We start from the raw sequence: 15,078 nt of genomic DNA, 5'->3' as shown, positions 1-15,078 counted from the left end.
ACCCATGGAATGAATGAATCAATCGATCCAACTTTATTTGTTGTCATTAAAAAAAAAAAATTCCAAAGGAGGGTGAAGTCTCTTAAAGATCAAGAGCATTCCATGGAATCAAGCTCACGGACAAGGCGCTTTTCCCTAAGGTCCTTCCCTAAGCTCTTGAGAGCTATTCTAACTCCCTGAAGGTAAAGCAGCGAAAGGAAATAGAAACTAGCCTCCCTCCCTAACTCAGCAGCAACAGGTATGGGCAACACCGCAAGAATCCTCCCATTGTTCCACGAGGCAAAATCCCCAATGGGGCATTTGCTCAGTGAGTCTGGACACAGCCCGACTGGATGAAACGCAAGACCATCCATGGTAACCAATCTCGTGCAAGGCTTTAAAGATAAGGCTGAAGCCACTGACCCTCCCCTCAGACCCGAATGAACAGGGAATACTGACCGGTAGGAGAGGAGGCAGAGCTCTGGTTAGGGAACACGCTTTTTACAACTCGGGACCTCCCTGGCGTCCAGTGGATAGGACTCCGCGCTTCCACTGCAGCGGGCACGGGTTCCATCCCTGGTCGGGGAACGAAGACCCCACATGCCACGCAGCGTGGCCAACAAAAAACAAAAACAAGAAAAACTCCACATATACTGTCCAAGATACTTGCAAACTGAGCTATCTTCTTCTGAGTAAAGCAGTCACCCACCTTTCCCATGTATGTCACTGTGCCTTGCTCCATGTGACCATCTCCTACCCTGGCCATGGCTGTTTAGACCAGGCTCTACTGTCCACGACATGGCTGAAAGACTCTGCCCAACAGCACCAAGAGCAAATAACTGACCTACAAGTGCCTTTCCACAAGGGTCTACACACAAGACATAGAGTCAGCAGGCAGTAATCCCTAAAAACAAACAGTAAGAAAAGGAGTTACAAGGAAAGGCAAGCTACCAGAGCTGCTGGGAGACGACGGGATGGCTGTTGAGATGTCTTCCTGTGTAGCCTGTTCATAAGCCCCATCATCTGAATGAACCTGACCGTGTCTCTGCTCCTGGCCCCGGAAAGAGCCCCATGCGACAGGTCTGACGTAAGCCAGTCCCCTTGCTCACTCCCTCACTGTAGTAGCTTATTATGTGCCTAATCTTCGAGTGCCTGCTTCCACTCACTCTAGCAGTCTCCCTTACCGCCCCCGTGATTATTTTCTCAAGCTTTATTCCTCCTTGGGTCACTAATGGCCCATCTTAATTTGTCGCTACTTATGTCGCCCTCTGGATCCATACTCAGTACTGTGTCACTGCCCATCTGTTTTCATGAATGCATTTGTTGCTTAAGTATGTTGAGAGAATTCTGAACAAGGGGGATGATACAGTCAGATCTGCATTTCAATAACTCATTTTGCTATCTCAACTTGTGTAATCTGTGAGCAGAACAATCTCCCTTGAACAATCCGGAATAACGTTTTGGCTTTTCCATGACTGAGTAAAGAGAAGCAGCATGCCAGTATGAGCACAGTACAAGTCTGTGATGCAATCAGGAAAAAGGACCTGCAGGTTTTGTGCCGCTAAGAGCAAGAAGCCTCTGAAGAGCCCTAGACTGCCCCACAGATAGCCAATTAAGTGTATGCAGAGAGCCACCTCTGCAGGACCAGGGAGGAGCTCTGGACTTCAGAGAGCTGGAAAGGATCACCGTGCCTTCATCCTGCCTGCACACTGTCTCCTGGGGAAGAAGGGCAAACATGTAAACAATACACTGACCAGTACAACAACAGAAACAAAGGTGGGCACCCAGGGAGCCTAAGATTCACTCTGGGGCAGTCCCAGAAACCTTTCTGGGAGAGAAGTGATCTAAACTACATTTCTGATGACTAGACAGGAATCCGCCGGACACACATGGGCTGAGGAAAGGCATTCTGGAAAAACGCTCCAAGGATTATCTGGAGAACTATAAGTACTTCGATGTTGTGGAGAATTAGAGGTCTGGTAGAACCTTTGTGGGTTACATAGAATATCACTGTGGAGTTTTTCCTAATTAATGTGCTCCCTAAGGCCAACTTCTTAGTCATTTAAATTGAAAGGCCAGATGTCAAAGGAGAATCAAAACATACAACTTATTTAAGAAATAAACACAGAAATAAACTAAGACAACATTGAAAACATACTATCCTGTCCCTCGGCTCCATACGGTGGGCCAAGGGGATGTTAACAGATAGGACATGAGTGGAAGCTTGGATGTGCTGTCATTTCCCTGCAGATGCCAGGAGAACATGCCCAGGTTAGCCCGCTGGTCCCAGGAGGATGAGAAACACATGGAGCAGAGCCACCGGCCTGGGTCAACCGACCCCCAGCCCATCACACATGCCTATTGACATGCCTGCTGAGACTTCTGCAGCTGCAGGATCAAACTGGGTATGTTCACATAATAAATACTATCTGTCAGCAATACAAACACAGCTCACAAACATAATGCTGAGCAACAGAAGCCAGACACAATAGAGTACACAGTGTATGTTTCCAATTATGTACAGTTCAAAAAAATCTAATGGATGGAATATAAGCTTGGAGTAAGGGTCGTGACTGAAAGAAGCATCTCTGGGGTTCTGGGAAGATTCCATTTCTTAATTTACATACTGGTTCCACTGGTGTGTTCATTTTGTGAAACTTAAGTGAGCTGCACACTTCTGATTTTTGTACTTTTCTGTACATTTGTTATATTCAAATAAAAAGTGTATGTACTACTTGTTAAAAAGAAAAAATAAATACTTACTGAGGTGTGGAGACACAGAAGAGCAGTTGTTCAGGTTTGCTTTTTTCACAGAGGCTTCCTCTGTCACAGTTCCTTTCTCCCCCAAAACTAAACCCTTGTTCAAACTAGCCATGAGATCCTTTGCTTTAGGAATCTCTTGAATAGCACCCACAAAGTAGTTACTGGTGGCCCACCCAACCACCGTCAGGCATAAAGTAAAAAGCAACAGTAATCGGAATTTGTAGGAAAGGTGGAAAGTCACGTTGAAGCTCATGTCTTTTATTATGTGAGCAATAGGTATCTCTCGGCCTCACTGCAGGCAGGAAGCTTCAAGTTCAGCTTTTCCAATCTGATTGCAAACCTGATGACAACTGACAGTGCAATGCCTGCTTCTGCTTGGTAGTTCCGCTCCAGCAATCCCTAAAATGCAATCACAAAGACATGCTGTTTCAGATGGAAATCCTATCCTGAAATTATTCACATCAGCACAAACTGAAAACCTATCCCCAACCGATCTTGATTAACAGTAGTGGGAGTTCTCCAATGAGAGTTTAGAGACCAGAAAACCAGAGATTTTGGAGGTAGAAGGATCCAACCATCTATACACCACAGGAGTTCTCTCTGGGTTATCACCCTAGCTGTCATTCACCCCAGAAGAAAAGCCATTTCCAGATGCTGCACCGGTGGAGACAGAAAAAAAGAGAAGGTCAATGCCTCCTCAGTTCTGAGCTGGCACAGCCCAAAATTCAGTCCTAATGGTTCTCTTTCTTAGTTGCCCCTTCCTGGCACAGCTTTAAGAGAAGGTGAACTCTTGTTCTAGGGCATATTTTGACCCAAAGAGAAAATAAGGGAAAAGACAAAAGCTCTTCTCCCTCTGTGAGAGCTGGAAAAACATGTTCCTTGAAACAGAGGATGAAAAATCAAGGATTTTTCAGTTATCAGTGTTATCGTCACAATGAGACATTGGCACAGGGCACATTCCAAGAGGTTGGGGAGACGGCAAGGAACACAAAAGGATGCCAACACAGGAGGCCAAATATCTGTAAGAATAAGAGAACTACAGCACAATGTTTAAGATCTGGGGTTTGGGTTTAGACAGAAACTATGAAACCTCGAGCCCATCACTTCACTGAGTCTTGGTCTCCTTACCTGTAAAATGGGGATAAAATTTGTACCTTCCCAGAGAAGTTATTGAGGGACTGGATGACCTAATATATTAATACATAAAGTGTTAGCCCACCTCCTGATACACAGTAAGCACCCACTAAGTGGTGACCATCACTGTTGTGATTGTTATATTATTTTACTTTACATTAAATGACTGTACACTAGGGATGACCTACAGGCAGACACACTGGTGGCTGCCAGAATCACCACTCTACTGTACTGTATTTCTGTCAGTTGATGGGTTGTTATTTTGATTTCATACTTCAATTGCATGTAGTGGGATAGTATGGATTCACCTGTGAGAGGTGGCTATGCTCTTAGTTCCTGAAAAAATCCAGTTTCTGAGGCCACATAGCTGAGGGCCCTCCCTGGACCATGGTAAATGCACTAAGATGACGAAGGCTACTTGGCAAGGCCCCACATCCTCTCTGCATTACCAAAACCACGTCTCTCCTCAAATTCTAAACGTGCTATCAGAAGAGCGTGGGAAATGCTAAAGCCAGGACTCAGAATCTCCACAGCAAACATATCCTCAATTAAATGGACAGAATGGAGACCAAAATATATTCTGTGCCAAAATAACACAAAAACATGTATGATTAAATCTTAAGTAACAAAAAGAAAAACAGAGAATAAACTCTTGCATATGATTACCACTAAAATTATAGAGTTAAGAAAACTCTAGAAAGAAATATGACCAAAAGCTAGCAATAATTCTGTTAGGAGTATGGGATTAGCCAGGGGTACTTTTTACCCTTTTCTTTCATTTTTGTAAAAGTATGACACACTTTTGTCCTTTTGTAATGAAAACAAAGTTGATTTTTTACATGAGATGTGAGGGACTTCCTTGGTGGTCCAGTGGATAAGGCTCCGTGCTCCCAGTGCAGGGGGCCCGGGTTCCAACCCTGGTCAGGGAACTAGATCCTGTATGCTGCAACTAAGGATCCCACAGGCCGCAACGAAGATTCCGCGTGCCGCAACAAAGAGCCCACACTGCATGCCACAACTAAGACCTGGCACAGCCAAATAAGTAAATAAATATTTTATAAATAAATAAATAAATAAATGAGATGTGGGGATGTGGTAATTTACTGTGAAAAACAAAAACAAAAACAAAACACCCGGACTTCCCTGGTGGCGCAGCGGTTAAGAATCCGCCTGCCAATGCAGGGGACACAGGTTTGAGCCCTGGTCCGGGAAGATCCCACATGCCGCGGAGCAACTACGCCCGTGAGCCACAACTACTGAGCCCACGCACCTAGAGCCCGTGCACCTAGAGCCCGTGCTCCGCATCAAGAGAAGCCACCGTAATGAGAAGCCCGTGCACTGCAACAAAGAGCAGCCCCCCGCTCGCTGCAACTAGAGAAAAGCCCGCGTGCGGCAACGAAGACCCAACACAGCCAAAAATTAATTAATCAATTAATTAATTTAAAAAAACACCCTTAGCAACTCTCAAGATAGCCTCTCACTTACTAAAGGGTAGTATTCCAAAATTTTAGCTCTACATGAGTTTGAGGGAAACCTAGAACGCATTTCTCTCTAGACACCATGTTATAAACGTAGGTTAGGTTCCTGGATCAAACCACAGGAGAGAAGATTTGGCCCAGGAAGCAATTAAACAGTATGGCCTGTGTTTAGGGTCTTGTTTAGGGTCTTTAGGCCTTGTTTAGGGTCTTGCTGAAGGCAGTAATACTAATTAGAAGATTAATCGTTAATAAGAAGAGTGATTCATTTGTGCATTTACTCTGTGCCATGCACTGGGGCTAAACCACTTGTATTAACTTACTTCTCATCTCAACTTTGTGAGGTAAGAATTATTAGTCTCCTCATTTTATAGAGGAGAAAATGAAGGTTGAGAGATTACGGAACTTGCCTGAGTTCACACAACTACTAAGTGGTAGAGCTGGGGTCTGAGCCCACGTGCTCAGCTCCAAAGCCTGGGCTTCTGCCACATCCTTCACATGGACGTTTCAGTCTCTTTCCTCCCCTTGGTACCTGGGTGTGCCCGGCACAAACCCTTGAAACATGCAGCCTTCTACCTGTCTCTTCCTGTCCCTTTCCTTGGGACTGTCTCTGAAATAGTTTCCTGGAGGTCTGTTCTCTTCCCTCCAGGTAACAGTAAGTCTGCAGTTTTCTGGAGCCAGACTACCTCTTGCAGACTTAATGGCAGGAGGCTTAAATGCTAGGATTGGCAATAGTTTTTGATAAAATCTCAGTCTTGGAAAAGTTAGACAGGGAACACTGTTTTTCTAAGAGCTGCTTATAGAGGGATAATGTTTCAAGAGAGATCTGCCCGGCCTGCTTATCAGCTAAGTGATCGAAGGCAAACACTCTCCCCACGTTTCCATTTCCCCAGCTATAAAACGATTTTTAAAAATTAACTTAATTTACAACATGGCTACAAGAATTTAATGAGATGACACAGCAAACACACCCAGTACATTCCCAAGGACATAATAAATATCTGTTGACTCTGATTACCAATATGATTCATGCTCAAATTTTACCAGAATTCTAACCAAGATGTTATCTCTGGAATTACATATTGAAATACATACTGAATAATTTTATTTTCTATTTCTCTGTAATTTCCTGTTTTTCTTTCAATGAGTATATACCACTCTTATAATTAAAAAATAATAATAATGATTTTTTAAAGAGGGCTCTTTTTAGGGCAGGTCACTCCTGGTTGGTGTTTGGGAAAATATCATCAGATTGGACTTCTTCGTAAAAACATTTAAATAAATGAGAGACCCTGAACTCTCCCTAAAAAGAATTTTCTCTTTCAGTCAAGGCTGTCTTAAGGTGACAGGGGAATCACGGTTATAGAGAACAAATTCAGGTAACATGAAAGAAGTTATCTTAGGGCAAGACTCACCACCCTTTTCCTTTCTAGGTCTGCCCTAGGGTTAGTTCAAAATGACGATGTTCTCATCATTTTGTTTTTCCTCCTCTCAATTCAACCAGTCTTTTCTGAGCACCTGCTATTTTCAGGCATAGGGCTAGGCACCAAGGGAATTAAGGTATAGTCCTTGCACTCAGAGTTTATTTCAGTCCTTCCTTAGATTTTTATGTCTGCAATTTGTTTTCAAATACGCCAGCTCCAACCCTGAAAATGGGGGAAATAGTTGAAATAAAATTGGCAAAATATTGAAAAGTACTGAGCAAGGTGATAGGTATCTGAGAGTTCATTTTCTTTTTCACTCTACTTTTTTGTATGCTTGAAATTTTCCATAAACAAAAATCTAGCATGGAAGACAAGTTATAACAAAGGGTATATCAGCATGAATGCCAAGTATCATTCTCATTCTCAGAGAATCTCTATATGCACACATTTTTACACCACCATGGGAGGTCAGGGGAGGACACCAGGTGTCACTCCATAAATATTCACTAAGCACCTAGTACCAGGGAGAAAGGATGTGGTCTTCATTCAGCAGCCGAGAGCACTAAAATCAGCATTTCAATGTCTCTAAATCCATCTGGTAATCCTGCAGACACTGGATGTCTCATAGTGGGCAAGATGTGGCCCCAGGCACATGGTCCTATTCCCTTGGGCCTCTCTGGGGTAGCACCAATAAAAAGGCTGATATTTTGCTACTCCTTTTATTCCTGCAGAGCTCCTGAGAGCTGACTATTTGCAAACACGTTGTCCTACCTTCCGTGGACCTCTGGTATTCATTCTCCCAATTATAGTTCCTTTACCTGGCTTCTGAGTGATCACTGCCCAGACCCTAAAGAAGCAATGGTTCTGTGAAAATTAATAAAGGGAAACCTCACTGAAGTGGAACTGGGAGGCCAGAAGGGGAGATACAGATCACATCAACACAGACCCCAATAGGAAGAGACCTACCTTGCATCTTTGGCAGGAAGTGACCCCACTTTACTACCACCAGCAGGAGGAAGAAGCTCTTCTCTTTGCCTGGCAACACCTCAGCCAATGACAGACTGTCACAACTCAGTCAATGAAAAGCCACTATATTTCGATCTCCTAGTGTCCTCCAATGGACTTTTTGTTTATAACAGAGCCTCCCAATTTCCCCTTCTCCTCTATAAAAAAGTTTCTTTTCCTTTGCTTTACTGGACTTGCATGTGGTTTGCCATAGTTGCATGCCCCAAATTGCAATTCTTTGCTGCTCCAGAATAAACCCATTTTGCTTGTAAAATAACTGGCTGTTTTATTGTTTTAGGTTAACAGTTCCCTAGGCAGGGGGCAAGGGTGGGATAGAAATGGTGACAGCCATTTACGTGTACAGGTCATTTAAACTCAGACTGAGTTCCTAATGACCAAAACTGGAAGCATTTGAGCAAGAAAATAATGAAGGCATTGTATTTTAACGCACAGGATAAAATGAATAGCCATGAGTCCATACTGATATAAATGATCAAATAAATAAATGGGAAAGGGCAGCTCTTTCTTACAATAAACTTCCAATCAATAAGGAGGCAGGAAATGGGGGGAAAAAAATCACCATTAGACAAACACCACTGTAAATAATTGTTGCAGACAAGATCCACCAATGGGTGCTAAAATTAGTAGGTAAAAATTTAAGTTTAAACAGTTTGCATAGTCTCAAAGTATCTCCCCTCAAATAATTATTAGCTACAAAGGGAAACTTTGTTAACCTTATAGTGAAGAAACCTAGCAGATACCACCTTAACCAAGTGATGAAGGTTAATATCACCAGTGATGAGACCTATCAACCTCATGAATCAGTGGTGCATTGCACTCTACAAAATAACTAATCAGTACTTTTCTACAGAATAACTTCATTCTACAAAATAACTAACTGGGACTCTTCAAAAGGGTCAAAATAATGAAAAACAAGGCAAAACTGAGGAACTATCTCAGATTGGAGGAGACTAAGGAGAAATAACTAAATGCAAGGTAAGATCCTTGATAGCCAGTGGAAACAGAAAAAAATTCATTAGCAGGAAAGCTGATGAAATTCAAATAAAGTCTATAGTTTAGTTAATAGTATTGATAACTGAACAATGGTTATGTAAGGGGCTAATATTAGGGGAAGTTGAGTGAATTCCCTGTATAATATTTGCAACTTTTCTCTAAGTCTAAAATTAATTAAAATTAAAAGTTAAAAAAAAAGTCGAAGACTGTGTATAATCCAAGTCAACATACAGCAGTAAAATTAACTTAATTCTCAAAGAGAATCACTGTTTTTTGTATTCCTAGTGCCTCAAACTGACCTGACACATAGTAGGTGCTAAATTTGGTAAATAATGAATGACTTTCTAGGATATACTAGTTGAAACACACAAGGACACACAATAATCCCAGGTTACTAAAATAAATGTGACATGGTATAAAAGAAGAAAAAATAAGGACTAATAAAGAAGGGGAAAAATTAACTGGTATAAAATTCCATTTGGGGAAGATTTTTAAAATTGAAAAAGGCTCATATACACTACCAAATGTAAAATAGATAGCTAGTGGGAAGCAGCCGCATAGCACACGGAGATCAGCTTGGTGCTCTGTGACCACCTAGAGGGGTGGGATAGGGAGGGTAGGAGGGAGACGCAAGAGGGAGGGGATATGGGGATATATGTATATGTATAGCTGATTCACTTTGTTATACAGCAGAAACTAACACACCATTGTAAAGCAATTATACTCCAATAAAGATGTTAAAAAAGAAAAAGCCTCACCCCCATGCTAGCTCCCTTCGGTCTACTAATACCAACGCTCTCCTAAGGACAGAGGGCCCCATCTCTAATAAATGGCCCTTTCTCTTAGTCATGGCCACCACCTTTTGCTTCTCTGTCATTGAGTTTCCAAAAGCAGTACTCCTCTCTTCTGACTCTGGGAGGAGTTGCTGTCTAGCCTGCCACTTCCTCCCTGAACCCACAGAGCATACCAGAGCAGTGTCCCTGCCTCTGGGCAAGAGCTGCCTGCTGGTCCTGCATCACCTGTTTTACAACAAGGGCTGGCATGAAACAGTCAGGAAACATGAAATCAATTTAACAAGCAAGGGACTGAAATTGTTTTATTTAGTCTTTGTTATGTAGCATGAAAGAATTCCTAAGAATTTCCAATGGGGGATTTTAATGGAGGCTCGTTGTTTACTTATGTGCCATTCTCAGCTATCCCAGAGAATCCTGTAGTGGGGTCACTTGAAGTTCCCTTTCTGCAGTTATTAGAGGCACATCAATGAGAAGGCTTGAGAAGGTCTGAAGGTCTGAGGTAATGGAGAAAACAAGGGCTTTGAAGTCACAAAGAGCTGAGTACAAATCTGGTTACCAGATGCATGAAAGGCTTTGGGCAAGTGACCTAAATTTGATTCCGTTTTGCCATTTATTTTAAAAACATTTTTCAAAGTGTGGTTCCAAGAGTGCCTATATCAAAGACAGAGGGAAATTTGTTAAAATTGTAGATTCCTGGGCCCTACTCCAGTACTAATGCGTCAGAACAGCTGGGCCTGGGACTCAGGAAAATGAATTTTTAACAAGCTCCCCAGTTGAGTCTTATACGCATTAAAGTTTGAGAACCACTGAAATAAGAGATCGGACCTGTAATGCAACAGATCCCTCAGAAACGTTCATTTTCCTTTGGGTGAGGAAAAGCAGTAAGAAGATACGTGAAAAGGAGATTTTTAAAATGCATTTGAATAGCTTTCAACTCCATCATTTAGAAACTTATTCTAAGAAATAATCAGAGAGGTAGACCACGATATTCGAACCAACATTACTAAAATAACCAAAAATTCAAAAGAATCAGTATGTTAACAATAGGGAGCTGATTTAATTAATTACAATACCTACATATAATGGAACACATGCTTTCCTTAAAATGGTGCTTAAACAACAACTACATGGGAAAGTACTCATGATAGCTAAGTGAAAAAAACAAAAACAAAAAACCAGAATATAAAAATGTGCACTGGGGCTTCCCTGGTGGCGCAGTGATTGAGAATCTGCCTGCCAATGCAGGGGACACGGGTTCGAGCCCTGGTCTGGGAAGATCCCACATACCGCGGAGCAGCTGAGCCCGTGAGCCACAATTACTGAGCCTGCGCGTCTGGAGCCTGTGCTCCGCAACAAGAGAGGCCGCGATAGTGAGAGGCCCGCGCACCGCGATGAAGAGTGGCCCCCGCTTGCCACAACTACAGAAAGCCCTCGCACAGAAACGAAGACCCAACACAGACATAAAAAAAATTAATTAATTTTAAAAAAATGTGCATGGAATACAATACAAATTATGCTCTGTATGTGTGGTGTGCATGCATTTTATATATAAAATTCCAGAAAGAATCACTGGTAGTTGTCTCTTAATTATAGATTAGAGAAATTTTATTTCTTCTCAATCTTCTATTTTTTCTAAAATAGGGTTTTTTTATGATCAGAAACAATGTTGTTTTTTCTGATAAAATGACTATAGTTTTCCTTTAAAGTGTATTAAAATTTAGAGACGACACAATAGACAGGGATTATAATTTACCTAAGTTTAGTAGCAATTCATTCACATAACCTTTAAGGAAATCTGTTCTAAATAGGTCTCAACAAGCCCAAATCTTAAAGAAATACCTCATAGGCTATCAATAATTTTCCATGCCAGAGAATTCTGGTTTCTGTTTGCGATTCCTATTCCTAGGCTCCACCCTGAGAGATTTTTATTTCCAAGGCCTGACGTGAGGCCAGGTAATCAATATTTTCAACAGGAACCTAGGTACGTTTGAGAAACCATTGTTCATTGGTGGCTTTTAAAAAAGAGAAGAACACCACCACTGACTTGTTTTGAATGTCTCCACTTTGAATTAAAGATCTTCAAAGAAATGGTTAGTTCTCAAGTCTTGCATGCATCTCTGGAAAAAACACACATTATTATTAGCTCATTTTAAAGTAGATACTAAATACTTATCCTATCAAGTGGCCCATAAAATATACTGAGAGTTAGTTTTATTGCCCCCTCCAAGACTGTGTAGTCAAACAGTTCAGTACTTCTCTTTAACAGACATTTTTAATCAGATTAAAATTGCACACTGAAGGGAAGCAAAATATGACACACCAAATATGCCACTTTGGCATACTGATTACTTTGAAATAAAGTTACTTAAGAAACAGCCAGTGCAAGGACACTTTCACCCTCTTTTCTCCCCTTGAAAGCAGGAAATAAATCTCCCATGTGAAAGGTACCTTTTCTATACGAGGAGGGAACCAGGATCAGGCATCCTTATTATCAGAGATAAAAATTCAAGGTGGAGGGACTTCCCTGGTGGCGCAGTGATTAAGAATCCGCCTGCCAAGGCAGGGACATGGGTTGGATCCCTGGTCCGGGAAGATCCCACATGCCGTGGAGCAACTAAGCCCGTGCACCACAACTACTGAGCCCGTGTGCCACAACTACTGAAGCCCACATGCTTAGAGCCGGTGCTCCGCAGCAAGAGAAGCCATCGCAATGAGAAGCCCTGAGAAGCCCACGCACCGCAACAAAGAGTAGCCTCCGCAGGCCACAACTAGAGAAAGCCTGCGTGCAGCAACGAAGACCCAACGCGGCCAAAATATAAATTTAAAAAAAAAGAATTCAAGGTGGAAAGCACTGTATCAACTAGAGAAAGCGCGCGCAACAACGAAGTTGTCTTGCCAATTCTTCACATATGAATTGTTTCTTTGTCTAAAAGATATAAAAGCTGCCTACTTTGGTTACTTCCTTGAGCCTCATATTTTTATGGGATCCCAATGGTACGAAATTTAATGTTTCTCTCCTGTTACTGTTTTATGTCAATTCAATTTAATTATTAGACCAGCCAAAGAACCTAGAAAGGGTGAGAAGAAAAATTTTTCTCCCCTACAACACAAACAGGCACATGAAAACTTTGCAATTTCATGGAGTTTAAAGGCCAACCCTGCTCTAGAAGATAAAATTCCAAAAAGATAAACTATGGTCCTATTAAGCATTATCTCCTCCCCCAGAGACACATTAAAGCACTCTGGCCCACCAGCCCAGCCCAGGTGCCTAGGATAGCCCTGGGCCCCTCTTTTTAAGCCCACTTTCTCAGCCTGGACCCTGAATCTTATTTATCTCTAACCAAGACTCCTTGACTTTCTTGCATCCTCAATGTTATTTTCCTTTCTTAACAGAAATTTAGAAATTAAAAACAAACAAACAAACAAACAACACCCTCAACCCTCAAATTTCTGTCTTCTTCCTGCTTCCTTTCATCACCAAACGGCTGGAGAGGTCTCCCTGTGCTCCGGCCGCCTCCGCGTCCTCATCCCTCACCCACTCCTGAACACTCTGCAACCCCGGCACACGCCCACCCTGTTGGTAACTGCTCTCCTGAGCCTACCAACCCAAAGGCCTTTTCTCAGTCCCGATACTCATGGACGTTTCTGTTTTCTTCAAACCTAGAGTTAGCCCTTATCTAATGGAAGACCGACCACCAACAGATATGGATTGACAGGCACTGGATGGACGCAGAGCCAGACTAAGGGCAGGTATCTGAGGTACTTTAAAATCCTGTCGACCCTCACCACTCGTCGGCCCCTGAAAGTCCCAGGCTGGGATCAGCAATGGGTTTCCCAGTAGAAACGCTGGGGAAAGAGAGCTCCAAGGAGGAAGGGGCTTCTTCACGCTGATTCTCCGGGCAGGGAGAGAGGTGCTGGTGGAGACTCCAGAACCGCGACGCGGGGCCTCGGGGGCCGACCCCTGAATTCCCACCTGGCAGCATCTCGCCTGGGAGCGCCGCGGTGCCGCCCGCACCTGAGCTGGTGCCTCCCGCCGGGCTCGGCCTCCGCAGGCCCCTGCCCGGCCCCGCCGCCTGGGCGGAGGCAGAACGGCCCTCCGAAGGCCCAGCCCGCGCTCGGCTTCGGCGCGGGCGACCGACCCGGCCCGCCGCCCGGGGATGCCCACACGGCGCCCGCCGCCCTCCGCGCAGAACTGCGCTTCCCGGGCGCCGGCGGGGCGGAGGCCCCACTAACTCACCCCTCACGCGGCCTCGACGAGCACCTCCCGGAGACAGGGAAGGCGGTCAGAAGCGGCCGCGGGGACCGCCCCCGCCGCCCAGGAGGCGGCTCCGGCGCGCCGGCTCCGCCCCCCGCCCGCCCTGGGAGTCGCTTCGGCCGGGCCCGGGGGCGAGTCTGCGCGGTCCTCCACTAGACCGGCCCGACGGATTCCCCGCTCCCCGCTCCGCCACCGCCCCCGACCCCGGCCACCCTCCCCGGGCGATGGAAGGAGCACCTGGAGGGAAAAGGACAGCTTGTCCTTTGGGTGATCTTAATAAAGCCTTGTGCCAATACTGCGCTAGGGTCTGGGCGCTTCCCAAATTCCATCCTCGTAAATACTCACAGAGCTTTAGGAAGGAGATAGGAACTTTCCCATTTTACGGAGTAGGAAACGGAGGCTTTAGAAGTTAATAAATTTACCTTACATTACCCTGACAGGTTTCAACTTTGTCAGCTGCACAATGTACCAAATTAACTGACTTTCCCATTTCACAGAACTACTGAGAATATTAACTGAACCAGTTGTGAGACATCCAAATTTCTTCAAAGATATTATTACAAAAAGCCAAGCAGAATCATATTTATACTAAAGATTAGAGTGAAAAATCAGAGTGGGTTCTGCTTAGGCAGGCAGGATAGAAGACTAGATTCTCCAAGAAACCCTTCCACTCAATGGGGAAGTAAGAGCCTCCAAGAACCACCCCTACCCCAAAAGGAACAAACCATGGTAAGAACCAGTGCTGGGATCGTTAGACTCTAAGCAGGAGACCTGAGGCTGAGGGCATACGGAAAGTCTCCGCAGACACTGATTTGGGACCGACATGAGAAGAGCCAAACCTGTGCCTTCCTCGTCAAGCCAAGGCTGCGGAAGAGCACTAAGGAGTTCCCAAGTCTCTTGTGCTCTGAGCAATGGAAACACACTTTAGAGGATGTATCCTCAATACACACTCCATAGGACTCAAACAAATTCAATTTTAAAAAACAATTTAAACAATTTTTTAAAAAATCACCAAGCACCGGAGGCCCACACGTAAGGACAGCCGGCAGAACTAACACCCAAGACATTTAGACCCCCCCAAGGACATCAGATACTGGAATTGTCTGACACAGGATACAGGAAAGTTCTTTTTGAAATTTTTAAAGAAAAAACAATATCCTAGAGATTACTTACCAGTTACAAAGAGGATATACTATGCATTGGAGAAATCTGGCAGATAACACCTTAACCAAGTA

At 43.8% G+C, this 15,078-nt stretch overlaps 1 protein-coding gene across 5 annotated transcripts in view; it reads right to left on the bottom strand.

Annotated features, from left to right (window-relative positions):
• B4GALT4 (beta-1,4-galactosyltransferase 4) overlaps window positions 1-13,898 on the bottom strand; it is a 49,786-nt gene extending 35,888 nt beyond the window's left edge. For 4 of the 5 annotated variants that reach the window (XR_005019692.1, XR_005019693.1, XR_005019691.1 and 1 more), the window contains exons 1-2: window positions 13,826-13,898; window positions 2,743-3,141 (exon numbers count right to left, since the gene is read on the bottom strand). Coding sequence is in view for 2 of the 5 variants with exons in the window: in XM_036850376.1 (XP_036706271.1) it covers window positions 2,743-2,995 (253 nt within the window). In the remaining 3 variants the exon portion in view is untranslated. Of the gene's footprint in view, window positions 1-2,742; window positions 3,142-13,561; window positions 13,712-13,825 lie in introns of those variants that run through there. The other variant, XM_036850378.1, reaches the window with a different exon arrangement.
• Between the last annotated feature and the right edge of the window lie 1,180 nt (window positions 13,899-15,078).

The sequence above is a fragment of the Balaenoptera musculus genome, chromosome 4 (genome assembly GCF_009873245.2).
Source record: "Balaenoptera musculus isolate JJ_BM4_2016_0621 chromosome 4, mBalMus1.pri.v3, whole genome shotgun sequence".
Lineage (NCBI taxonomy): Eukaryota > Metazoa > Chordata > Mammalia > Artiodactyla > Balaenopteridae > Balaenoptera > Balaenoptera musculus.
Note: the sequence above shows the minus strand (reverse complement) of the source record. Positions and strands in the feature narration are given on the sequence as shown.